Source organism: Garra rufa, chromosome 19, assembly GCF_049309525.1.
Source record: "Garra rufa chromosome 19, GarRuf1.0, whole genome shotgun sequence".
NCBI classification, from domain to species: Eukaryota; Metazoa; Chordata; class Actinopteri; order Cypriniformes; family Cyprinidae; genus Garra; species Garra rufa.
In genome coordinates, this window is record NC_133379.1 from 3198055 (window position 1) to 3224483 (window position 26429).

Genomic DNA, 26429 nt, shown 5'->3' on the forward strand with positions numbered 1-26429 from the left:
GTACTCAATATCAAAGCTTGTGAAGAATTTTGAATTATTGTAAACGATGACAGCCGTGTTGCAGTTGTGCTTAACTTTTGCTTTCTTGTGTTTAGGGTTTTGCGTAAGTTCATCACAGAGCTAGTTGTGTCTTAGTGAGTAAAAATGTGCATGAGATCTGCAAACAGTGTCTAAACTGCCTGAACTTGTTTACGGTTTTACAGAAAGAGTGATTTATTTGACAAATTGATTTAGGCTATTGAGAATTTGGTTCAGAGAATGGGGTTTAGTTTTAGCAAATGTGGAAAACTGTAATATTACAATACTGTAACAAAATCAGACAAAAATACTGAAGTGTACAAATGTTTCAGTAACTTTTAATTAAAAACACATTCTCTATCACTAAAATATGCAACTGTTTTTTGCAACTCTCAATTCTTTTAAACAGGACAAAGTCCTGAATCCATTTAAAAACACTTATGAGTTGCGAGATTACAGTTAGCACACATACTACGGCATATTGACCTGTGCTGCTCATTTGAGTCTGTTCCCTTCATTTCTCATCATTTCCTGCCATACTATACCTCTTAACATAAAGAAAAACATAAACTAAAAAAAAAAAAAAACATGTATATAGCTGTATATTAGCTCCATTCATAAATTACATCTTCACGTCTTATCCTTCCATTATATCACTTGCTCATTGATCATTCACATGTATACACACAATTATTAGATGATTACCCCCTTCTCACCCTTATATATCCTCAGGGATGTTTGAGGCAATATGTGAGCACCATGGCGACCTCACAGAGATGAAAAAATTCTAAAATTATCTTCACAAGGAATCAGAGAGGTTGCCCCATGCAAATTTCACAATTTTCTGAAGACAGCTTGACAGTGAGTGAGAAAATCAAATTCGTTTGTTGGAGGAAATAGATTGTAATATCTCTCTGCAACTAAATCTATCTGAAAAATGTGACGACCACTAAAAGCATGTTTCAAAAGTAGTAAAAGAGCTGATCTACTTGTCTACATGACTAATAAATGTACGCTCTTTAAAAAATAAAAGAGTTGAACAAATGCTGTTAAGAGAATTGATGTAAGCAAAAGGTTATTTGAAAAAGAACAGGGATTAAAGAAGCTGGACAAGTGAAAAAAACAACTGACATTGTTTTTGTAATGTGTAACAGATCTTCTCTTTCAAAAAATCTTGATATATTTTTGGTTACAGAGTTTCTAAAAAAAAAAAAAAAAAAAAAAATATTAAGAAAACAGTCCAACAAGTGATTCCCCTGTTGCTGAAAGCCAACAGAGGTTTAAAATGTCTTTCTGGCCCAAGTGTCTCTGTTTCAGAATTCAAATTCTGACAGACACAGGTAGGTCCACACTTCTGGTCTGCCTTGCAGACATATGCTTGCGTCACAAGAAAAAAGAGAAAATATTATGAAGCTTATAACTCCATAATCTTAAAAATAACAAACCATTATTAAGTTTTCCTTGTCAAAAACCATACTTTTTGGACCTCTCTTGATCAATTCAGAACTCTGGTTTTCTAGACCTGAGGCTTTTAAACAGAAAATCTGAGTCTCAACTCCCTTAGAAGAGCCAAAGTCAAAGGCAGTGAGTGTTTGAGGGGGGAAGCCTCTAGAGAGGTTCACACTAGACTGGAATGACCAGTTCCAAAATATAGAAATCATCTTCTGAAAAATCTTGCAGCCCATGCACATTTATATCCTCTCATTTGGTGTGGTGGTTAATATCCCCAACGAGGCATTAGTTTTCCACAGGAGTGGGGTTCTGTGGCAGTGGTGGGGTTGTGGGAGGCTGGCTGACGATCACCTGGACGACATAGTCTCTAGAGATCTTCAATTCTTCCAGCTTCATCTTGTCGGTAAGTGGTCGGCCTGAGAAGAACCAGCGCTGGCTGGTGGCCACTACACCTTCCTGGGTCTGCAAACGGCGCTTCATCTGCTGAACATTGTCACTGGTGCGGACAGCCAGGCGTAAATCTCGTCCCGTGGAGAGGCGCAGACGCAACTGGCACTCCTGGCCCTCGCTAACTGGAGCTTCTGGAACCTCAATGGTCTCCAACTCACTCTTTTCCTCGATCATGTTGACAGGAGGGGAGAGGCAGTAGACGGGCAGCTGGTAGCGGTTCCCCAGCTCATCATAGCATTCAGTCAGGGCACCTGGAGACACAAAAAGAAGCATTTAAGCCACATCAGTTTCTTTTTCTTGACTTATCTAATGTTTTGATACAGTGGACCATTATGTTGTACTGTAATACCACATCTATATAAATCAATATTATAGTGAAATCAAACATTATTCTGCAAAATATGAACTCTTTTGTAAAACAAGAGTGTCTTCCACAGTATGCAAACCAAAGGTGATGGTGGCAAGGAAAAAGAATAGAATAGAATAGAATAGAATAGAATAGAATAGAATAGAATAGAATAGAATAGAATAGAATAGAATAATATAACAGAATAGAATGGATCTTTACTGCCATTTTTAAAGGGGAAACAAAGACAATTTAGAAGCTCTTTTAAGACTGGCATATTTATAGATGATCGTTACATGATAGATAACCACATTAATGTGTTATATACATATGCTATTTCCTAAGTAAAACAACAAAACTTAGCCTAAACACTAGTAACACGTTTGTAGACTGTAGAGATGAAAACTGAAGACTGTATAGTAGATAGGAAGAAATCTTGGGAGGAACCAAAAATCGGATGGGGAAACCCATCAAGTATACTTGGCACATATTTAATGTTTAATTGTTTAATTATTATTCTATTAAAATAATATTTTCAGAATATTAATAATATTACTCTAGGCTCTTGGTTGTGGAACAGGCTTGGATAAAAATCCACTTGGTATTTTATAATCACATGTTTGTACATAAAGCATGCATAGTGTTAGCTACTAAAAACTTTTTTGACAACCTACTTGATAAAATAAATACAGACACGCATCACATGATGAGCATGCTGCCTATGACATAGAGACTCAATGTGGATCTGTCACCTTCTCAAACAAAGAGGAAGTTGGAGCAATGAATTAATGACAGTGGGACACACCACAGGAACAATATGATTACATCACTGGCTTCTTCCAAAGAGGAAGTAAGTCATTTTAATCATAACAAGCTACACCTCCATGGAAGTCAGTAAAAAAAAGTAATGTCCATACTATCATGATGACATATGTAAGTTTTGTTTTTTAAGGAGTAGGTTTTGTTTTTAAAAACAGTTTTATTTGTATCAGTAATACAATGATTTCATTAAATTCTTCTGATACTTTCTGGTTAAACTATTTATTGCTCAGTAGATCAAAGAATATTTGATGAAACCATCATTAGCTCACCATCATTTGTTGTCCCAAACTTGTTTTTCTGCAGCACAAAAAATAAATAAATAAATAAAAAGATAAAAAGGATGCAGTACAAAGCAAGCGCTATATCCTCTTCTGTCATCTGATGTCAAACGCTTTCAAGTTCATGACAGAAGTCAAAGGATCTTGTCAAAGAATGTTGATCCAGTTAAAAACAGTCTAATTGATTTGTTTCCAAACTGAGGTTTCATTCACATTATCAGGTTGCAGCCCACAATATTGTATCACATTATATGGTAAATAACACAGTAGCTGTATTGACCACGGTGCTAATGATTTAACTCAAGATAACTGATTTAAGCAAAACATTCTGAAAAACAATTTAAGAGTTTTTGTGGTACACTATTAGGGCTGAGTGATACAGAATATTCACAATCATGATTTTTGCTGTTTGTAGATGTTTTTGCTGCTTATTTCTTACTTTTTTTCATCAAAGTGGATAGAACTAAGTCCTGCTGTATTGTTTGTTTTTCCTTTTTATAATCCATTTAACTTGGACATATATCATAATACTTTTCTTTTTTTTTTCTTACAGATTTTGACTGTATTTTACTTCTTACATCACATCACTAGCCCAGCTAACGCTAGTCTTGTTTATACTCTTTCACACAGAATATCTCTATTGATTAACTTATCGTTTACCTGCTCTATAGGGCAAATGTGTCAGATGTGTGCCAACTTTAAGTACAAGTGAAGATAAGTTTGAGCACAATGACTAGCAAGTTAAATCTCAAATAACAGTTATGATGGCCTTTGTTCTACCCACTGATAGAGGTGCATATGCAATCCTTTCTATAGAGACTATTCAAAAACTAATGTGATGTCAAAAAATAAATACAAGATCTATAAAAAATTTGACTGCACTTAAAGTGCCCCTTACTTAATTATGCCCCTTTTTACAAGATGTTAATTTTTACAAGATTGCTCTTGGGTGTCCCCAGAATGTGTCTGTTAAGTTTCAGCTCAAAATACCCTACAGATATATAGATTTATTATAACATGAGGAAAATTTCATTTTGGGGCGTGCCTAAAAAAGAGCTGTTTTGGTGTGTATCACTAATGAACTGCATAATTCCGCCCTGTCTTCAGTCGATGAGAAACAGTTGTGACATGCTTTGATCTCGCCGCCACATTGACACGTGGTTCAATAATGTTTAATTATTACATTTGTACAATAATTTTGACCTCTGTATGATGTACTATCAATAATGAAAAAAAAAATCTCTAGGCGAGGGCTCAAAAAGACCACTTCTTAAAGACCCTAAGAAGGGGAGCAGTCACTGAGCTGGCACGTATATATCCTCAGATATCTATAAATGTAGGAAGGGCTACCAGAGGGGGGACCGACTGAAACTACCCAGACCACAAAGAGTGGGCTTTCTACTTACAACCCAAAGAGGGGAGACAGCAATGTCTAGGTAAGGGCTCAAGAAGACTTAAAAACCCTATGCAGGGGAGCAATCATCGAGCTAGCACATGGCTATCTTCAGATAGCTAGGCTCTAGGAGGGGGACAACTGCCATTGTCAAGACCACCAGCAGTGGGCTGTCTAATTATAAATGCTAAAAGGAGAGACAGCTCTATCTACTTCAAAACACTAGACAGGGGAGCAATCACTGAGCAAGTACATTGTTATTCTCAGACAGCTATGCTTCCAGTAAAAAGGGCTACCGAAACTGCACGATAAAACACAGATAGCCTCAGACAGCTGTACTCAAGTAAGTAAGCCCTGCCATAACAATGGGAATGTAACCACCCTAAGATGGCTATACTAATAAGGTACTAATAAGGTAATTATGTTAATTTTTCTCAGAAACAAGCTGAAACATAGACTGGTCTGACCACAGCACACATTTCCATTGTCTTTTTGACTTTCTGAGATGAATTGCATAGAATTGATGTATAGCTTACTATTAGAGTAACAAAATTTCAAGTTGCATTTATTGATGCAGCTGCAGAATGTGTTAAGCAGTTTTCAGAACTACTCCTGAGCCCATGTGGCTGTATGTAATGCCGCAGCATGACAGTTTCTTATGCAATGCTATCTGAGGTCTCAAAGGTTACCTATTTCCATTTCACCTGCTTACTGTGAACTGTTTCAAAATTGTGAACTGTTGCCTCTTCCCCAACATTGTGTTTCAGCCATAAAAATCTAAATTTGGTTATATTTACAAAATAAAATTAAGAGTTTGCCACTGAAAACATTGATTTTTTTTGTACTTTAGTCAATTAAATAAAGGTTAAAGAGAATGAACAGATAACATATTCTTGATTTTAAGGCATTTCACGAAATGTCCTAACTTTTCTGGAATTGGGTTTGTAAAGCTACCCTCTGACTGCTATATTCCAGAGCAAAGCAAGCTTGAGCTGTAGCATAACCATCCGCAGACAGTTACACTCTGAGCAGAGACAGTTTACTTAAAGCCCTCAAGAGGGGAACAGTCTACTCAGCCCAAACTTGCTAAGCAAGATTCAGAGGGACCGCCTACTTAAAAATACCTAGAAGCCTGGGAGGCAGCCCACTCCTAAACCCATCTGGCTCAACAAAGGAAGGAACATTCCCCATAACCACTCTAGGTACTGAAACACCCAGGGAAAGAAAGCTCGAAAGCATCTCTTCACAGAGCATTCAATATTTCCACGGCCAGCAAGGCTCTCCACACAAAATAACATGCATACTGGAGAATCATAGCTGAGAAATATAGCTCCGCTCATGATCTCGCACACTCACCTGTTAACAACCAGATGTGCTCTGAAAACAAAAGTTGGTGACGTATTCAGCAGGTGCTTTTATACTTTTGGGCACCCGCCTATGATGTCACGGGCCAAGTGGACCAATATGACTGGTGTTGTTTTACACATACTTCAGACACCGGTCATGCCTGGCAGAATTCCCCAAAGTATCACTAGAGGGGGATGCAGCTTGAAGTTTCCTTTAAGGGGAAACACTTTGAAATATGAAATTTAAAAACAATTAACACTAGACTGTGACAATGTATGTGTGTTCTTGAAACCACCTCGGGTATCTTCATAATAATTAAGTATAATCTGTTGCTAATCGACATAGCCTTTTTTATTATTTAGAATGTATATTTCTGCCTCATTCTTTGATAAGAAGCCACATCAGATCATAAAATGAAGTTATTTCTAACATTTGTTAAAGGAATGCATTGATACAATATTTTAAATTGCTGTCTGATATCTACATAGAAGGTATGTGGCATAAAAAAGGGCAAAAATTCTCCAGAAACGGTTTTACAAGTTAATTTACAACCCTAGGATTTGTCCCTAGAATTAAATGGTATGTAATTACCTTATTTGGAAGGTTCATGAATAATAATGACGAGCTTTGCTCTGATTGGCTGTTTCACAGAGTGGCTCATTTCAATAGCTTACACAGCAGGAAGGAAACACATGGAGGAAAATATTAATTACGGAGCTCATTCGCCATCGTCCGCGCAGTTATCTCTTCTTACTCTGTTTATGTGGTAAGTGACATCCTATTTACTGCAATGTAACAGGTGTAGAGAATTGGTTAGCTCAAAGAATTTCAAATTGATCAATATGTGTGTACAAGTACGAGACTATGTTTCTCTCATCACCTATGCACTGCAAATCTCCACCAGGTCCTTTTGACCAATGAATAGGATGAAATTAGTTATTTAAAACATACATTTCAGTCAGGGAAAGTAGTTTAACTCACAGGAAATTGTGTATAATAATCGTCATTAAATATACGCAATTTCCAGTTTCTGATCAGTAACAGTAATGATGATATCGACTTGTTTCTTTGTCCAGCAAATTCTTCAGTGATAACCATTACTCTTACGTTGGCTCGTCGTCACGGCAACGTGTTTTACTAATCAGAACGGAGTTAAAACAATTGAACAAAATAGGGCTAAAGGTAGCAATATGAGATCGAAACAGTTTAAGTGACTATTGTAATGTTACCATTCAGCACAGAGAATCATTATATGTGAATATATGGTTGTTTATTAAACTATTCTACTTACAAACGATCGCACATAGACAAATGGATCTGGGGGGAGGTGCGGGGTGACGTGTGTTCGAGTCCAGAAGGGAAGAGAAGAGAGAGTAAGCGAGAAGAGGGAAGGCTTATAAACCTGTAGGTCGTTCACGCCCACAGTTGGACCTTGTCCAATCCGGTTGATCTGAGTTTTGGAGGGAAGATTGAAAGTCTTTGTCTCCCACGATGGTGTTTCGCATGTGGAAGCTGATTGGTTGTTTTGCCACAAAACTTCCAAAAGTTCAATAATACCTATAAAGCAAGGAGTTATTAAGATGCCACAAACATTAACATTTAGGGGATAATAAATGCCACTCATAGACACCAAACATGATCTATGTATCTTCTCGGTTGACTGAGTGATTCTAAATGTGAGAGTCTTAGCATGCACAATAATTCACCTATTGCGGATTAATGTTTGAGGCCGACATACATAACAGAAACAACAATATAAGAAAAGGTAATACATTGATACGTGTACATTTCTATATAACTGTATGTCTGAATAAGGAAAGTGTATCTCCCTGCATTCCTGTAAGAGTCTTATCTTGATGGTGGGGGATGAGTTGGATAGTGACCAGAGGTCTGGCAGAGGTGTCCTGGTCACTATAGCAACCGGGGGCCTTGTGGGCCATCTGAGACTTGCCGGCGCCTACAGTTGGGGACTGGGTAAAGGGGGGTCTGTGATTGTTTGATACTGCTAATGAACAATTGTGTGTTTGATTGGTCTCGCCTTATTTTATTACAACACGTTTTTTTTATGCCTTTGTGAGTACAGACACCAACCTATCCCTGCACTTAACATCCCCTGCACAACCTGGAACATAACATTTATTCCTGTTCCTCGCTTTGTTTTTTCACAATAGCCTACCTGCAGAACGTCTGATGATTTGGCTATGCAAATGTTGGGGGTGTAACTATTAATGATCGCGACTCTTACGTAATAGTCTGTGTTATGTTGGAATTGGCCTCTTTTTCAGTGGTCTTTTGCAAACACTAGATGTATATAAGGAGGAAACAATGGTGTTTAAAGGAACACTCCACTTTTTTTGGAAATTCTCCAACTCCCCCCGAGTTAATAAGTTGGGTTTTACCGTTTTGAAATCCATTCAGCCGTTCTCCTGTTCTGGCGATATCACTTTTAGCATAGCTTAGCATAGATCATTGAATCCTATTAGACCAATAGCATCGTGTTCAAAAATGACCAAAGAGTTTTGATATTTGTCCTATTTAAAACTTGACTCTTCTGTAGTTATATCGTGTACTAAGACGGTGGAAATGCAAGGCTTCAACTTTCTAGGCTGATAAGATTAGGAACTACACTCCCATTCTGGTGTAATAGTCAAGGAAGTCCATTCTATGGCACCTTTAAACATGTTAAAACATGTTATAATGTTCTCTTTTGTTAGACAAGTTTAGAAATGCTTCTCATTGCAAGGGAAGATGTTTGGTGTGTGTTATTTTTTTAAATGCACATTATAAGCGGGGAGGTGTTTCCTTATCAACTCAAGGACACACAAACATAGCCAGATTAGATATAAATAAAACATGAAAAATATGTAAAAAAAAAAAATAAATAAATAAAAAACTGATTGGTCCAACTCTTAATAATTTGCTGTTACTTGATTTGAGTGCTGCATGTGGACAGATGGGACTCCAGGTTTTCGCGTACCAACATACTTTTAGGTCAATACCTACTACGCAAAATGCGTACAGGTTGGTAGGTCTGTTTAGGTGTAATTTTTTTTTCATCAAAAGAACAGGTTCAAAGAAGTAATTTCTCAGGCCACTGTTGGAAAAGTGGCCTGAGGTAAAGGTGTTGTAAATAATGTTCAGTTTCTTCCACAGAATGATAATTTTGCTTCATAAGAACTCAATATATTATTAGGATCTATGGGTAATAATTTTGTGCTCAAATACGAGAGGCCACTGACTTGGATTTTAAGAATCATCAAATGACTACAAGGTTGAGGTTGAGTAAATTAACAGCAAACAGCAAATTTTTGGCTGAACTGTCCCTTTAATTCAGTCCAAGATTTATTCTTATCAGATGGTCAGTCAATGTGGTCACAGCAACAAATTTCTGAAAGTTAAGTGTCTTTCAGACTACAGTTGCCATTTAGCCAGTAGTAGACGTATACGATTAAATAATGAAAGTCCTTCTCCATCAAATTTCCCTTGATCTTTTGACATCTAACAATACAATGTACTATAAAAACATCCTGTACAGTGAGGGGAAAAAACTGATCCCCTGCTGATTTTGTACGTTTGCCCACTGACAAATGAACAGTATATAATTGTACTGGAAGTTTTATTTGAACAGTGAGAGACAGAAAAACAACACAAAATCCAAAAACACATTTCAAAAAAGTTATAAATTGATTTGCATTTTAATTAGTAAAATAAGTATAAGATCCCCTATCAGTCAGAAAGATTTCTGGCTCTCAGGTGTCTTTTATACAGGTAATGAGCTGAGATTAGGAGCACTCTCTTAATGGAAGTGCTCCTAATCTTAGTTTGTGACCTGTATAAAAGACACCTGTCCACAGAAGCAATCCATCAATTAGATTCCAAACTCTCCACCATAGCCAAGACCAAAGAGCTGTTCAAGGATGTCAGGGACAAGATTGTAGACCTACACAAGGCTGGAATGGACTACAAGACCATTGCCAAGCAGCTTGGTGAGAAGGTGACAACAGTTTGTGCGATTATTCGCAAATGAAAGAAACACAAAACAACTCTCAATCTCCCTCGGCTCCATGCAAGATCTCACCTCTTGGAGTTTCAATGATCATAAGAATGGGAAAGAATCAGCCCAGAACTACACAGGAGGATCTTGTCAATGATCTCAGGGCAGCTGGGACCATAGTTGCCAAGAAAACAACTGGTAACACACTACACTGTGAAGGACTGAAATCCTGCAGCGCCTGCCTTAAGAAGGCACATGTACAGGCCCGTCTGAACACATGTACAGGCCCGTCTGAAGTTTGCCAATGAACATCTGAATGATTCAGAGGAGAACTGGGTGAAAGTGGTGTGGACAGATAAGACCAAAATCAAGCTCTTTGGCATCAACTTGCCGTGTTTGGAGGAGGAGGAATGCTGCCTAAGAACCCCAAGAACACCATCCCCACCGTCAAACATGGAGGCTTTGGGGGTGTTTTTCTCCTAAGGGGACAGGACAACTGCACTGCATCAAAGGGGCGATGGACGTGGCCATGTACCGTCAAATTATGGATGAGTACCTCCTTTCTTTAGCCAGGGAATTTAAAATGGGTTGTGTATGGGTATTCCAGCAGTCATACAGTCATTCATATTATCACAGAAATACTAGGACAAAGGTTAATGTTTTGGATATAAACATTGGTGTCTATGGTTGCGATCAATATAGCTAAAAGTAACTGCCGCCTCAAATTACATTGGTGTCGATTGCATTGTTTCACTACTAAGTGGTGAAAAGTGACTGTTAAAAAATGTATTTGTCACTGAATCATTTATTCAAGAGATACATTGTAAAAATCACAGTCTTTGAATTTCCTTCATTGTGATCCTAACAGTATCTATATCAGATTGTCGCATTGCAAATTCATTTCTCTTTAATGTAAGAAGCAGCACTTCTTTACTACACTGCAGATTTTTAAATAAGGCAGTTCAATGCAGGCTTTTCAGAGAGACTGAAAGTAAAAGATGATGGAGTGCTGAGTCTGACAATACTTGATCCAGCAGAATGTTTGGTATTGTCTGCTCCCAATTGCTTGATATATAAGTTTTCCATGTGGTTTTCAGAGTATGTCACATCAGCGTCCTTCTATATTTTTATTATTAACAACTGTTAGCAGTGAGCATTTACTTCAGAAACTTGAATGTGCCCCACCTATAAAAAGGAATCATTGAATCCCTTTGTTGGACATAACTTTGTGATTTTTTTTTTATTACAACAGAAATGTCATGCTAATTATACTTATATTTACTTAAATATAGAAAGCTGCACTTGATCATGCAAGTATAAAATTATGTTATGCTGAACTTTCTTTACACTATCTGAGATAGAGATATGAGATCAGCAGTTACAGCAAAAAGGCCCAATGGTGCTGAAAGACTGTCCAAGTTAGACACATTCAGGGAGCTCTATAATACCAACTATCTAAATTCTAAGTCTGTATTGTAAGGGAGCAATGCAATTCAATTTCAATAAGGTGAATTAAAAAAAAAAAGAAGAAAAGAAAAGGCCACTGACAAATCCCCAAGACTCCAAGTGGCACTGCTCTTCACAAAAACTTGACCATAAATACCCAAAGAGAGCAAAAGAACTGTGTAAGTCCATCTCTGTTAACTCACAACCAGTCACTTTCAAGAGGAAGTTGAGAATGGTTATGATCTGTGACCTTTTTGCTGGGCGAATCTCATAGCTATAAATACACTTACACTGCTCTATGAGTGCAGTGCAAATCAAACAACCACAGACCCCATGCATGACATGCTGAGCAGCTCTAGAACCCCCTTAAAACCACTGTGGATGGAATTTCTCCTGCTACTGAAACGACTGCTGATGCTTACTATGACTACATGGCTGAAAAAAAAAAAACTCATTAGACACTACTGTTTGACGTCACCTGGTTGTCCAATGTGGTGGTAGATTTATGCTTTCGAAAAGGCCACTATGGGGTGAACATTTTTTGGAACCCTTAAGAGGAGTCCATTCCTGGAATGTTCTGTACATTGTACATTGCTGTTTATGACAGCTTGGCACACATATTAAACTTAATTATGTTTTCAAAAGTAAATGTTTAAATGAATAAGAGAATATATGAAAAATATTAATAAAAAAATAATAATAATTTGATTAAAAAACAATAATTGTTATTAATATAAATAATTCCATCAATACAATTATTAAAAAAATGAAGAAGAAAAATCATATCAGGGCTCTATGAATTAAAAACATAATAATAATAATAATAATAATAATAATAATAATAATAATAATAATAATAATAATAATAATTGTTATTAATATAAATAATTCCATTAATACAAATTTTTATTAAAAAAAGATCTATGAATAAAAAAAATCTATTTAATAATTGTTATTCATATAAATAATTCTATTACCACAAATTATTAATACAAAAAATAACAAATAAAATAAAATTAATCATATCAGGGCTCTACTCAAATGAATGGCAAACAATTTTGTATTGTAGTGTCAAGGGTGTCATGCATTACTTTTGAGGGGGGAGGGGGTGGCTTGTCTTGTGTCATGTCTGTGTCTGTGTCATGTGACACAGCAACCACGATAGCACTGTACAACTGATATTGGCTTGTTTGCCTTTTTATTCGAAATATTCCCAAATGTGTTAACTATATCATGAAAATCCTGATTCTCAAATGTGTAAGTAAATGCATTTTTCACCTTTATAGATTATGTTAGTTGATCTTTATACAACAGTTCTTTCTGGTCCTCAAATCTAATTGGCTGATGAGAGTGCGACATTAGAGCGATATCAGAACTCCAACAGCCGTTTTACAGTTTGTAATTGTATCACTACGCTTGTACTTCTTACAGCGAGTGTCATGGCGGATGCCCAAATTCAATATCATTTTATAAACATTAGTGTTTTTGTGTCACGGAATGTAGGAGGTTTTTAGGCAAAAATGTACTTGCTTATAGTTCAAATATGCAGATTGTCAGCGGCCTTTCTGCGCTCATGAACCCACCCCATTGTTCCGCCATTAAATAGAGACAAGAGACTGTTTTTATGATTCAGCAGTAACGACTTTAAGATTGAAAAGTTAACCATATAAATAGAAGTTATTTATAGTTTCAACAACAGCTTGATGCAGCGAACAAATGCACTGAGCAGCAAAATTACCTTTAACAGATATTAACGGATATTAATTTCACGACAAAGATAACACTTTCCTCAACAGAGATTCAAACGAATGTTTATTGTGAATACGAAACCAATCTGCAGAATGAATAATGTATCAGATGTAGGTTATTACACTTATAGACGTGAGATATCGCTATATATCGGCACGCTGTGATTACCTACGGCCAAATTACAGCAGTGCCGATATACAGCCATATCTCATGTCTATGAGTGTGATATTGCTTATATAATGTATAATGGTGATGGCCAAAGAAAACCAATGCAGTTGTTTACTGAATACAACAATTTCTCTAAGCAAGAAAATAATATTAAGTGACTTATATTGTCAGACTATAACACTATTGCCTGATTTTGCTGTTTTATCAACGAAAATAATTTCAAAACAAAGTCACAGCTGAGCCACTGCACATCTCCAAGCAAACACTGCGATTTTTCATTTATAAATGAAAGTGCACTTTTAATCTAGTGAGTCAATGATTTAATTACCCGTTCATAAAGTCACTTTCTTCAGTGATAAAGTGCTCCTAAAAAACAAGGTAAGCACAGAGCCCTGCATATCAATATTACAGAAATTAAAAAAATGATCATCCTAATGTATACATTGTATTATGTGTTTATAAATAAATAAATAAATCCAGATTCACAACACACACACACACACACACACACACACACACACACACACACACACACACACACACACACAAACACAAACAAATAAATAAAATAAAATATCCCTCACCTAGTAAAATCCAGAAAAGCATATGCATGAACATCTTCATGAAACGATACAAACTTGATCATCAGGCAATTTTTTTTTTGTAACTGACCAAGTAAGAAACGTAACTTATTCCACTCTACAAATCAATGCTCTAACTGCAGTAATAAAAGTAGTAATTAAGTTTTTTCACTGGAAGTTTGGAAAAAAGCTCACCGTTTTTAATTGAAAGTAGCTAAAACAGTCGCTAAATGTAGCTGATGACAATGAGGTCATAATGAGGAGTTCACTGATCTATATAAATATAAATATATCAGTGGGAGAGAGTTGTAATCTAAATAAGTTTTGTCCAAGAAATTGATTTTGTTGCTAGGCTTTTGAATAAAGATTCAAAAGAAAGTCACTAAAAACTTATTACTAAATTGCCTACATTGACTACAACATAATCAGTTAATATTTTGTTTGTATATAAAATATAGCTTAATTCTAATCTATAACCGCAAGTGCAGCGCGTTAGCATTCTGTTAGCCGTTTACTTGCCATTCGCATTTCCATTTGCGTTTCAATTCACGTCTACTAGGGGTGTCGCGCTATACCGGTATTGGCGATAACCGTGATATTCAAATCATGAAATATCGACATTGTGTTAATTAAGGGTGTGACGATATACTGGTATTGGCGATAACCACAATATTTAAAATGAATTGGACACTTATGATAGCACTACATGCAAATAGCCTATTTTGTTTACTCATATAATTTTTGTATTGGTGTTTGCAATTAAGTCATGGCCAATACATGTGCGTAGCACTTGATTTCTTTGTTCAAAACTTTTACATGATTAAATCAAATCTAGAAAAACTGAGCGACCACATTGCTACTTTAAACTGTGTAAAATTGTTGGGCTGGTCACAGTGCCATGCACTTAATGCCTCATCTGCGGCTGTTCTGGGTGCATATTAATACTGAGTTAGAAGCGCGTTAACTGCATGACTTCATTAGTTGGCACCGGCGCAACTATAAGTTAAATCTAGCTCAATCTAGCTCAATCTTCAGCTCAATCTAGCTAAACTGAGCTCCTTGTCTTTCCCGCCACCCCAACTTTACAACATGACTTCTCCATCCAGTTAGGTTCATCAACAATTACCCCATCGACTTCAGCCAGAAATCTTGGTGTAATCTTTGATGACCAATTGACTTTTAAAGAACACATAGCTAAAACTGCTCGATCCTGCAGGTTTGCATTGCACAACATCAGAAAGATCAGGCCCTTCCTAACAGAGCATGCTGCACAACTCCTCGTCCAGGCCCTGGTCATTTCCAGGCTGGACTATTGCAATGCTCTTTTAGCTGGTCTTCCAGCATGTACAATCAGGCCTCTACAAATGATTCAGAATGCAGCAGCACGGCTCGTCTTCAATGAGCCCAAGAAGGCCCATGTCACACCTCTCTTCATATCCCTGCACTGGCTACCGGTTACAGCACGCATCAAATTCAAGACACTGATGCTGGCCTATAGGACAGCCACCGGCTCATCACCGGCCTACCTCCATTCACTACTACGCATCTACACTCCCTCCAGAAGTCTGAGATCCTCTAGTGAAAGACGCCTTATTGTACCACCACAGAGAGGCACGAAATCACTTTCCAAAACATTCTCCTTCAATGTCCCTGCCTGGTGGAATGATCTTCCCACCCCCATCCGAAACGCTGACTCCATTACTGTCTTCAAGCGACTGCTGAAAACCCATCTTTTTCGACACTATCTGACTATCTGGAAAAAAAAAAAAAAAAAAAAATTCTTCTCCTCTCTTTCCTGATCTTCCCTTTCTAGCCCGTACTCATCTAACAACGCCTGACATATGGTATTTTTGAGCACTTCCTATGTCGATCTGCCTCCTTAGGATGAATCATTTGTTGTATTCCCAATTGTAAGTCGCTTTGGATAAAAGCGTCTGCTAAATGAATAAATGTAAATGTAAATGTAAATGTAAATGTAAGTTAAGATATTAAAATACGGGTAGGCAAGTTAACAGGTTAAACTAAACTATCAGTTTTTATATTTATTTATTCATCATACTGTTGAACTTGACAGTATTTTCTCTCTTGTTATTTCATAGGGAGCTTTAAAGAAGACAGTCACCTGTAACCTGAAGAAGAAGTAGTGAAAATGCATGTTCCCTGTGTTTATCAGTATCCTTATGTTCATTGGGTAAAAAGAAAAACTGAATAAACAAAGTAAAAATTAATTTGGCTGATTCGCCAAGATTTCTATAGATATTATTTTTTCTCTCGCTCCATTGTTTCTTCCCCTGCTCATTTCTACACAAGTTCATCAAACAACAGTGGTAAGTTGGAATCGATCTGAAATCATGGTAAGTAATGGCTTCTTCTCTTGATAATGTTAGCTGCACTGCTTGCCACATATACAGCTTATCTCTCTGTCGGCAGTGAGGCATTCACATGTGATAAATGCAGGGAAATAGTTAGGCTGACAGAGAAGATTTCAGAACTAGAGACACACATCCAAACTTTAATTGAGGATAGTAAGAATGTGAGGGCCTTTGGATGTGACTAGCTCAGGGAGTCCTGTACATTGTTCAGTTCCGATTAAAAAGCCTGTGCAACAGGGTAGGGCTGGGCGGTATACCTTTTCATACCAAATAATGGTGTTTTTTTTAAAAAAGATATTAATTTTTCATATACCCCAATACCGGTGAGTGTGTGCGTACAAAGCGTCGGGAACACTTATGTTGAAGAAAACAGAAACTGCAGCTTGCACTTGCTTGTCTGAAGCAACACATCTGCGGTGTGGACGTATTTCAGTATATCTGAGAAAGACCCAGCATTGCGCGCAGACAGATGTAGCTTTCAGTTACATCGCAAAATTTTAAAGATATGTCTTTTCTATATACTGTATTTTTATAAATATTTATGTTTTAAACCATGGAGGTGAGCCAATGGATATCACACAAGCAACGTGAAAACTGCGCAATGTTAAAGTGAAAGAAAAAATTGACTTTCATTATCTGATGTGCATTCTTTCACAGACAATGAGAGACGAATTATACCTCATATCCTGATATTAATTTAGTCCCTTAATATTTTTCTTGCGCCACGAACATGGTGGAAAAAAAAAAAAAAGAAACGTATTTTGTGTAAGGTTTGTTTTTGAAAGTCTTAAATAAAGCTCTTAATTTTCATTCATGACTGCAGTGTTATTAGGGGTTATGAAAGTCATAATTATGATTTCAGGTGGTCTTAAATTTGGGGACTGAAAGACAAGAATTGCGATGAAACTTCAAAAGACTATCCATTGAATAAATATGAGCGCTGCACTTTTCAAAATCATTTGTTGTGCTGCTTTGTATACTACCATTCTGACAGCGCCTCCTGCTGGAAGAGAAACGCATAGAGTTGTAAATGTGAACTCATGGATCCACAAGATAATGTGTTATAAAAATTTTAACAATTTTAAAAAAAGGCAGTAAAATATATGTATATGTTATTTAAGTAATATAATACTTGTCACAAATGAGGTCTCTGTGGCTCCCTCTGACCGTCGCCAGCGGGAACCCTCACCTGAGTACTAAACACTACATTACCCACAATTCTGTACCTGGGACACACACTTCCGGTTCCGGGTCGTCCGGGTTCACTTCCTCTCGGTCGGCCATTTAAGGATCACCTCGCTGGCTTGTTCCCTGCGAAGTTTTGTATAGTTATGCTGACAATCCCGAGCGCTATTACCTCTGACTGCCTACCTGTTGCCAACCGGACTGTTTATCCACTTCGTGAACGTTTTCTGCCTGCCCTTTGTCGACCCACGCCTGTCCCCTGGATTATCCCTTTTGATTGCGGCCTGCCTCGACCCATTGCATGGACTATCGTTCACTCTTACAGATTATCTGCTCCACACCAGTCTGCTGTTATTCGACCTTGCCTGTTTACTTTGATTCTGTTAATAAAACTGTTGAAAATGGATCCCACGCCTCCGGATCAGTCTCTGACTACGTCACAGAAAACTTCGCCACACCCGGATCCAGCAACAGTTTACCAGCTCACTACGGAGCTCTGGGCCCAGGCCTCAGCTGCTTCGGCGGGATTCTTCTTCGTCAAGAAAATGGATGGAGGTCTTCGTCCTTGCATTGACTACCGGGCACTCAATGACATTACGGTAAAGTACCGCTATCCACTTCCACTCGTTCCTCCCGCCTTGGAACAACTTCGAGCTGCCAAGATCTACACGAAGTTGGACCTCCGATCAGCGTACAATCTTGTCAGGATTCGGAAGGGGGACGAGTGGAAAACAGCCTTCTCTACCACCTCAGGTCACTATGAATACCGGGTCATGCCCTTCGGCCTGGCCAACAGTCCCTCGTTCTTCCAGGTGTTCATCAATGAGGTGTTCCGGGACATGCTGAACCGCTGGGTAATAGTCTACATTGACGACATTTTGATTTATTCAAACTCCTACGCCGAACACATCCAACATGTCAGAGCAGTGCTCCAACGTCTCATCCAACATCAACTCTACGTAAAGGAGGAGAAATGTGAATTTCATCAGGAGAGGATTGCCTTCCTCGGCTATATCATCAGCCCTGAGGGAATCGCCATGGATGAGAGGAAGGTGAATGCTGTACGTCACTGGCCACTTCCTACCACTCTCAAGGAACTTCAACGGTTTTTGGGGTTCTCCAACTTCTACCGCCGTTTCATTCGACAGTTCAGCACGGTGGCAGCTCCCCTAACTGCTATGGTCAAGAAGGGTAGTTCTCGTCTCACCTGGTTACCACCTGCCATTCAGGCCTTCAATGATCTCAAACAGAGGTTCACCACCGCACCTATCCTTCATCATCCAGATCCTGATAAGGCCTTCCTCGTTGAGGTGGATGCCTCAAGTACCGGTGTGGGGGCAGTCCTTTCACAGAGGCAGGGCCAAAACCCCAAGACATTTCCTTGCACTTTCTTCTCTCACAAACTGACCCCCGCAGAGAGAAATTATGATGTGGGTAACAGAGAGCTGTTAGCCATCAAACTAGCACTCGAGGAGTGGCGACACTGGCTTGAGGGCTCCCAACTACCTTTCACAGTGATAACAGATCACAAAAATCTGGAATACCTTCGCTCTGCCAAAGTCCTGAATCACCGCCAGGCCAGATGGGCTCTCTTCTTCACACGGTTCCAGTTCCAGGTGACCTATCGCCCAGGCTCTATGAATACTAAGGCTGATGCCCTCTCACGCATTCATGAACCTGACTACTCCCCACCATCCTCAGAGAACATCTTACCCACAGCTATTATGCTGGCTCCTGTTACCTGGGATATCATGACCGAGATCTCGGAGGGAGACACACAAGACCCCACACCAGCCAACTGCCCTGCCAACCTCACCTACGTTCCCCTCAAACTACGGCCACGAGTATTGGCTGAGGTCCACTCTACTCCAAGTTCTGGTCATCCAGGTATTGAGGCTACCCTCCAATTACTCAAGAACCGTTTCTGGTGGCCTTCCTCTCGCCTTGACACCATTAACTTCATTCAGAAATGCTCAGTATGCAACACCGCCAAGGTCCCTCGTCAATTGCCTGCCGGTCTCTTACAACCTCTGCCCATACCTCAACGTCCATGGTCCCATATCACTGTGGACTTCGTCACCGACCTCCCATCTTCCAACGGTAATACCACCATACTAACTGTCGTCGATCGATTCTCCAAGGGCTGCCGTTTCATACCTCTCCCCAAACTTCCCACAGCTATGGAAACAGCAGAGGCACTCTGTAACTCAGTATTCAGATTCTACGGACTACCGGAGGATATCTTCTCTGACCGAGGGCCCCAATTCACCTCTCGTCTGTGGTCTAACTTCTTCCGTCTCTTAGGAGTCAATGTCAGTCTCACTTCAGGATACCACCCGCAATCAAATGGACAAGCCGAGAGACTGAACCAGGAGTTGGCCCACTTTCTACGTTCCTACTGCCAGAATCATCAGGAGGACTGGAGCCGCTACCTTCTATGGGCTGAGTATGCCCAAAATTCACTACGAAAACCTTCCACCAACCTCACTCCTTTCCAATGCATCCTAGGATTTCAACCACCTTTGTTCCCCTGGTCTGGCGAACCCACGGAACTACCTGCGGTCAACTCCTGGTTCCAACACAGCGAGGAGACATGGGATCAGGCTTTGTCCATCTACAGCGGGCAGTCCATCGCACTCAGATCCAGGCCGACCGTCGACGCCGACCCAATCCCACCTATGAACCCGGACAATGGGTCTGGCTTTCGACCCGGGACCTACGTCTATGCCTACCTTGCAAGAAGCTCGGTCCCAGGTACGTGGGTCCTTTCAAAATAGTCAAACAAATCACTCCCGTATCATTCAGATTAGAAATCCCAGCCGAATATCGTATCTCACCCACATTTCATGTATCTCTGTTGAAGCCCGCTGGTGACCCGGGAGGAGAGGAGAACCTAGACGAGACCGCTCCCCAGGAACCTACCCCCCTGATCATCGATGGCGAGGAGGTCTACCGAGTCAACACTATCCTGGACTCCCGACGCCGGAGAGGTCACCTCCAATATCTGGTCGATTGGGAGGGCTTCGGTCCTGAGGAAAGATCTTGGGTGCCTGCCGAAGACATCTTGGATCGACCAGCTCCCCGTGGAAGAGGTAGACCTCGGCGTCGGCTACCTCCTCGCGCCAGGAGTCGCTCGCGGGGGACGGGGGGGTTTGGCTCTGTCACAAATGCGGTCTCTGTGGCTCCCTCTGACCCTCGCCAGCGGGAACCCTCACCTGAGTACTAAACACTACATTACCCACAATTCTGTACCTGGGACGCACACTTCCGGTTCCGGGTCGTCCGGGTTCACTTTCTCTCGGTCGGCCATTTAACCCTCTGGGGCCTGAGGTGTTTTGGGGCCCTGAAGAAGTTTTGACATGCCCTGACATTGGTGCTTTTTTCAGTATCTTAAAAACATATGAATGGTTAAAGTCAGATTACATTGTAATCAGCACATATTGGGCTACAATAATAGGCAAGCAACATTAATGTGCATGTTTTTGTTTTTGAGAAAACTATGTTTATGCGTGGTTATTGAAAATCTAAAGTTTTGAAGTCACTGAAATAAGGCCATGAAGCACATACAGGACATTTCTTTACAAGACTTTAGATAATTGGATGTCGTAGGCTAGAATTTTTTCAACCAAATGATGTGAAAATCATCTCGTTCACTCGTTCAGAGAAAACAATATATTGATTTAAATTTTATAAAACATGTTTTGTGATCGAAAGGGATTATTCATAGGTGTGGCAATGGCCCATGAATATTTAGCAATTCACACCTGAAAGACAAAAGGGCCCTCCCTAATGGCCCCATCAATGATGACTGAAACAATGTGAGAAGATTCAGAGAATGGAGTTTTAGATTATTTTTATTTTATTTACTATCACTGTATAAACAAAACATACATAATGAAGGTCAAAGACACATTATTGAGCTCCCTCATCTTACCACACAGATGTGCACAGACTTTGTGGCATTTCTGAAAACTTCTTCTGAATTCTGTTCAACAAATGAAACAAATCTTACCTGCTATTTTGTGTGCCCTTAAAAAAATACAAAAAAAGTCAAAAACTTGTTTTACACTAGAATATCAGTGTAGTTGAACATCTCAAGTTTCTAGTGCTCTCAGAGGAAAACAGTTTGAAGGGACTCATGGGAAAGACTAGACATCTCCTTGGTTTCATATAGATTAATTTATCACAGATTATTTGTTTTTGATAAAACTTACTTCGTTTAAAAGCATAAATCTCAAGCTTTCAGTAGATACCACTTTTATGTTTGTGTGCTAAATATTCACCGTGTTTGAATGATATAAGTGACGCATTTCTAAAAGCAGTTCACGGAGACAGAGAAAACAGAAATCACCCTGTTTGTTTTCTTTATTCTAAATAAAAAAACACAACTTTCTGCTGTTCTTTTGAGTGTGCCCAAATAAAAGTGCAAGCTTTACAGTTTCCATTGATGTATATCTCTAATGTGTATGACTTAAACCGACAGAGCATTTTTAGTGTCTTTTGCGCTGATCTTAAAAAAAGTAGGTTGGTCACGCCGGCGTGACCGTCGGCCCCAGAGGGTTAAGGATCACCTCACTGGCTTGTTCCCTGCGAAGTTTTGTATAGTTATGCTGACAATCCCGAGCGCTATTACCTCTGACTGCCTACCTGTTGCCAACCGGACTGTTTATCCACGTCGTGAACGTTTTCTGCCTGCCCTTTGTCGACCCACGCCTGTCCCCTGGATTATCCCTTTTGATTGCGGACTGCCTCGACCCATTGCATGGATCAATCCGTTCACTCTTACGGATTATCTGCTCCACACCAGTCTGCTGTTATTCGACCTTGCCTGTTTACTTTGATTCTGTTAATAAAACTGTTGCAAATGGATCCCACGCCTCCGGATCAGTCTCTGACTACGTCACAATACTTGATTGATTATAATTGTTTAAATTGATATAATTGATTTATTCTTTGAAACTTTAATATTAGAAGTTTTTAATCAATTACCTTGATTCTAGTAAGATTTTGTACACAGTCATAGCCATAAATGCAATGGTACTAATAATTGGCATAATTCTTTCGGTTTTCGGTTTCGGCCAAGAATTTTCATTTCGGTGCATCACTACATCATATGTAAATGTGGTCAGGCTAAAGTTGTAGCCGCAGGAGGCAACACAAGCAATTTGCTTCACCACCTCCACCACAAACATGTCCTGGAATATGAAGAATGCACAATAAAGTGTTGTGTATTTTGATTGCAAGTCATGAATTCTGATTTCTTCACCTCATTACAATTATGAGTGCCACTGTCACTTCTTTGTGAACAGCAGCATTTTGTGAGACCAATCAAACCTGGGTTAATACTAGTCTGGTCAGTGTAAGCCAATATACTGCAGTAATTATTCTCTAATTTATTAGGAAATGTGATTAACACCAAGTCATACATGGAAAAAAAAAAATACCGTCATATACCGTGATACTGTATAATTTTGAAAAAATACCGAGGTATAAATTTTTGGTCAAACCACCCAGCTCTACAGCAGGGCAACTGGGTGACTGTGAGGTGGCATAGTCGTGGGTCAAAACACAGCTCTTCCATTCTAATCAGAACATCAAACAGGTTCTCCCCACTCAGTGACCTCAGGTTTCCCACTGAGAAACCTGACGAAAGTGCTCTAGTTATTGGTGATTCTATTGTACGGAACCAGCCGCAATAGTCCAATGTTCACCGGGAGCCAGAACGCTTGACATCTTGGCAAATTTAAAAGTGCAGGCTAATGCTAAACATAAATTCAGTAAGATTGTTATCCACGTCAGCACTAATGATGTTCAACTTTGCCAATCGGAGATCACTGTAATATGCTCTGGTCCCCTCCCTGCTCACCGTGGTGACAAGATAAATAGCATACTGTCGTCACTCAATGGCTGGATGTCTAAGTGGTTCCCGCAGAATAACATAGGTTTCATAGACAATTGGGGCAGACCTGACCTGTTGAAAAGAAATGGTTTTCATCCCTCCAGGGGTGGTGCCGCTTTTATCTCTAGAAATATGGCACATAGCCTTAGAGTTTGCACTTGACTGACTGGGGCCCAGGTCAAGAAGTAGACAGACTGGCTAAACAGACCATCTGCTAGCCGCCTCACATCACAGAAATCAGTTAATTCTCAACACATAGAGACTCTTTCACCTAGATATCATACTATAGAGACTGTGTCTGTTCCCCGTGCTAGAAAATACAAAAAACGTCCAAACCAATTTAAGAGTAACAACTGAATTGATGTTCAACAAATAAACAATGTGTATAATACAGAGAAAAAAATTCTGGCTTATTTCCCTTACTACAAAAGCACTTTTTGTAAATGATATTATCACTAATTATAATCTAAATGTGTTCGGTTTGACAAAAACCTGGCTAAAACCAGATTATTTTAAAAGAGTCTACCCTCCGAGGTTACTGTTATAAACATGAGCCGTGTCAAAAAAGTAAAGGCAGAGGTGTTTCTACAATTTATAGCAATATATTCAGTATTTCTCAGAGGATGGGCTTCAAGTATAACTCGTTTGAAGCGATAGGCTTCATATTACATTTTCCAGAGAAAGAAGTGTTAATGATAAATCTCCTGTGACGTATTGGCTACTGTATATAGGCCACCAGGGCACCATATAGACTTTATTAAATAATTTGCTGATTTTCTATTTGAGTTAGTGAAAGGCCGCAGATGAAGTCTTAATTGATGTTAATGGCATTGAAATTCTGCAGCAAAGGGATGATATCTCTGATCATTATCTAGTCTCATGTATACTCCATTTAGCTAAAACTGTAAATTGAACTCCTTGTTACAAGTATGGTGAAACCATCACTTCTACCACAAAAGACTGCTTTGTAAGTAATCTTCCTGACTTATCTCAATTCCTCAGCATCCAATAGTTCAGAAAAAAAAAACTTGATGTAACAGAAACTATGGACTCTCTCTTTTATAGCACTTTAGATACGGTTGCTCCTTTATGCCTAAAGAAGAATAAGGAAAACAAACACACTCGCGGCCTAAAGAGAGCGGCCTGGAAAATGGAGCACAGCTGGAGGAAAACAAAACTAGAGGTATTTCATACTGCCTGGCGTGAATGCACTCTTTCCAATCCGCAAGTTTCCTATGCCCCATGAGGCCTTGTGTCAAAAGTGGGAGCGTCTTCCAGTTCAAAGTAAACAAGCGGGACGTGACACACATTCAAACAGTTGACAGGAGTGAGGGGCAAATGAAGCCTCATGAAGCACCGACACTTTCCTTTGACTGTTTTGGGAAAAAAAAGATTCAAAGCTTCAAGAGTGTTGAATACAGTGCTACAGATCTGGCCATTAAAAATGCATCTATTTTCACGCGGCAGCCTGCAATTCGGCACGCGTGGGCACGCGTCTGCCTGCAGGGGCTTTTTCAGATTTTTTTACAACGTTGTTGCGCTTCATATAATATCCACTAGGTGGCGCAAGGAACAACATTCTGTAGCCAAACCCTGCACAAAGAAGGCTATTTGGACAGTATTTGTTATGTCTGTTGTTTCAATATCTGGCGCCATAATCGGTAATTCATTCTGTATGTAACGGCAAAGTATTTATAATTTTGTTTCTTTTTTATTAAGTTAATTTAGAAAAAAAAGTTTGGAGCATTTTTGTTCGTTAAACGTAAGCTTTTTGTTTTTTAAAGACCAAGCGGCAGACAGTGAGTTGACCTACTCTGTGTTTCAATTTGCCTTCTCAAAACACGAATTGGCTAAAATAAAATCCATAGATGTAAAATAAAATATATAAATAATAATATATATAAATGTGCGCTATTAGGTGCATATCCAATCGTTTTATGCAGAGAGTGCAAAACACATTTTTAGGACATGAAGGCTCAAGCTCGATCAGTTACATTTTTTTCAGTGGAAAATATTTAACCGTTATTTTTTGTCAGACATGATAAATAAATATGTAGAAAGACTTTAATTACTACTAAACGATTAAAACAAAACAAATAGAAAACAAAAACTGTTTTATTATGTAGCTAGTCCGTAGAGATGCATTTCTCTCTAAAGGCGCGTCCAACGAGGATATGAGGAGGATTGTTAACTGCATCATCACTGACTCAGAAAACAGTAGTTTCTAAATAAATAATTAAAATATCTCCTTACTATTTGACAGTCATGGTATTTACTTTTGCCAGTGTTTTGTGGAACCCTTCCAAGCTGTGCTGAACGTGCGCTCAATGCTTTACAAAATACATTATAAATTTTAACATTTTAAACCAACAGCAAATGAAGATTTGCATGTTTGAGAGGTAACTCGTCTTTTTCATAGCATTTATACAATTTTAGATACACTTTATTTGATTGATTTGTGTAAGAGGAGAAATATAAACTATAGTTGAGTGTTAAAAATGTATTTTATGTATTATTGTTATTATTATTAGTAGTAGTATTTTCTTTAGATTTCTTTTTGCGTTTTTTTTTGTGTTGTACATTATGATGTCGCGCTGCCCATGCAGCCAACTCTAGATCAGTGAGTCTCAAGCCACCCCCCTTCCCCTGGTTTGCATTTGTATAGCATAATCATTTACATATAAAAGCTACACCGAGGCCAAGGTTACATGAATCATGGGGGGTGTCAGGTGCTAAGCCTTCCACATCAATTTTTGGCAGTTCCCGACAATTAGACAATTTAGACAGTTTGCAAGAATATTTAGTATCACTGGTCAGTACAAGTTTTTATTCCTCTCCAGTTTAAACAGCTCCGACCATTTTAACCTGGAACTAGGCTTAAGTATGCTCTGTGAAACCGGAGGGAAGTGTTGTTTTTTTTTCAGTTATC

General features: G+C 38.9%; 1 protein-coding gene across 1 annotated transcript in view; it reads right to left on the reverse strand.

Moving 5' to 3' along the window:
- Nucleotides 1–334: 334 nt before the first annotated feature.
- The window catches only part of ubtd2 (ubiquitin domain containing 2), a 101620-nt gene continuing 75525 nt past the window's right edge, over nt 335–26429 (reverse strand). Inside the window, exon 3 of the mRNA XM_073824651.1 lies at nt 335–2171. Coding sequence (XP_073680752.1) covers nt 1756–2171 — 416 coding nt within the window. The 3' untranslated portion in view covers nt 335–1755. The remainder of the gene's footprint in view (nt 2172–26429) is intronic.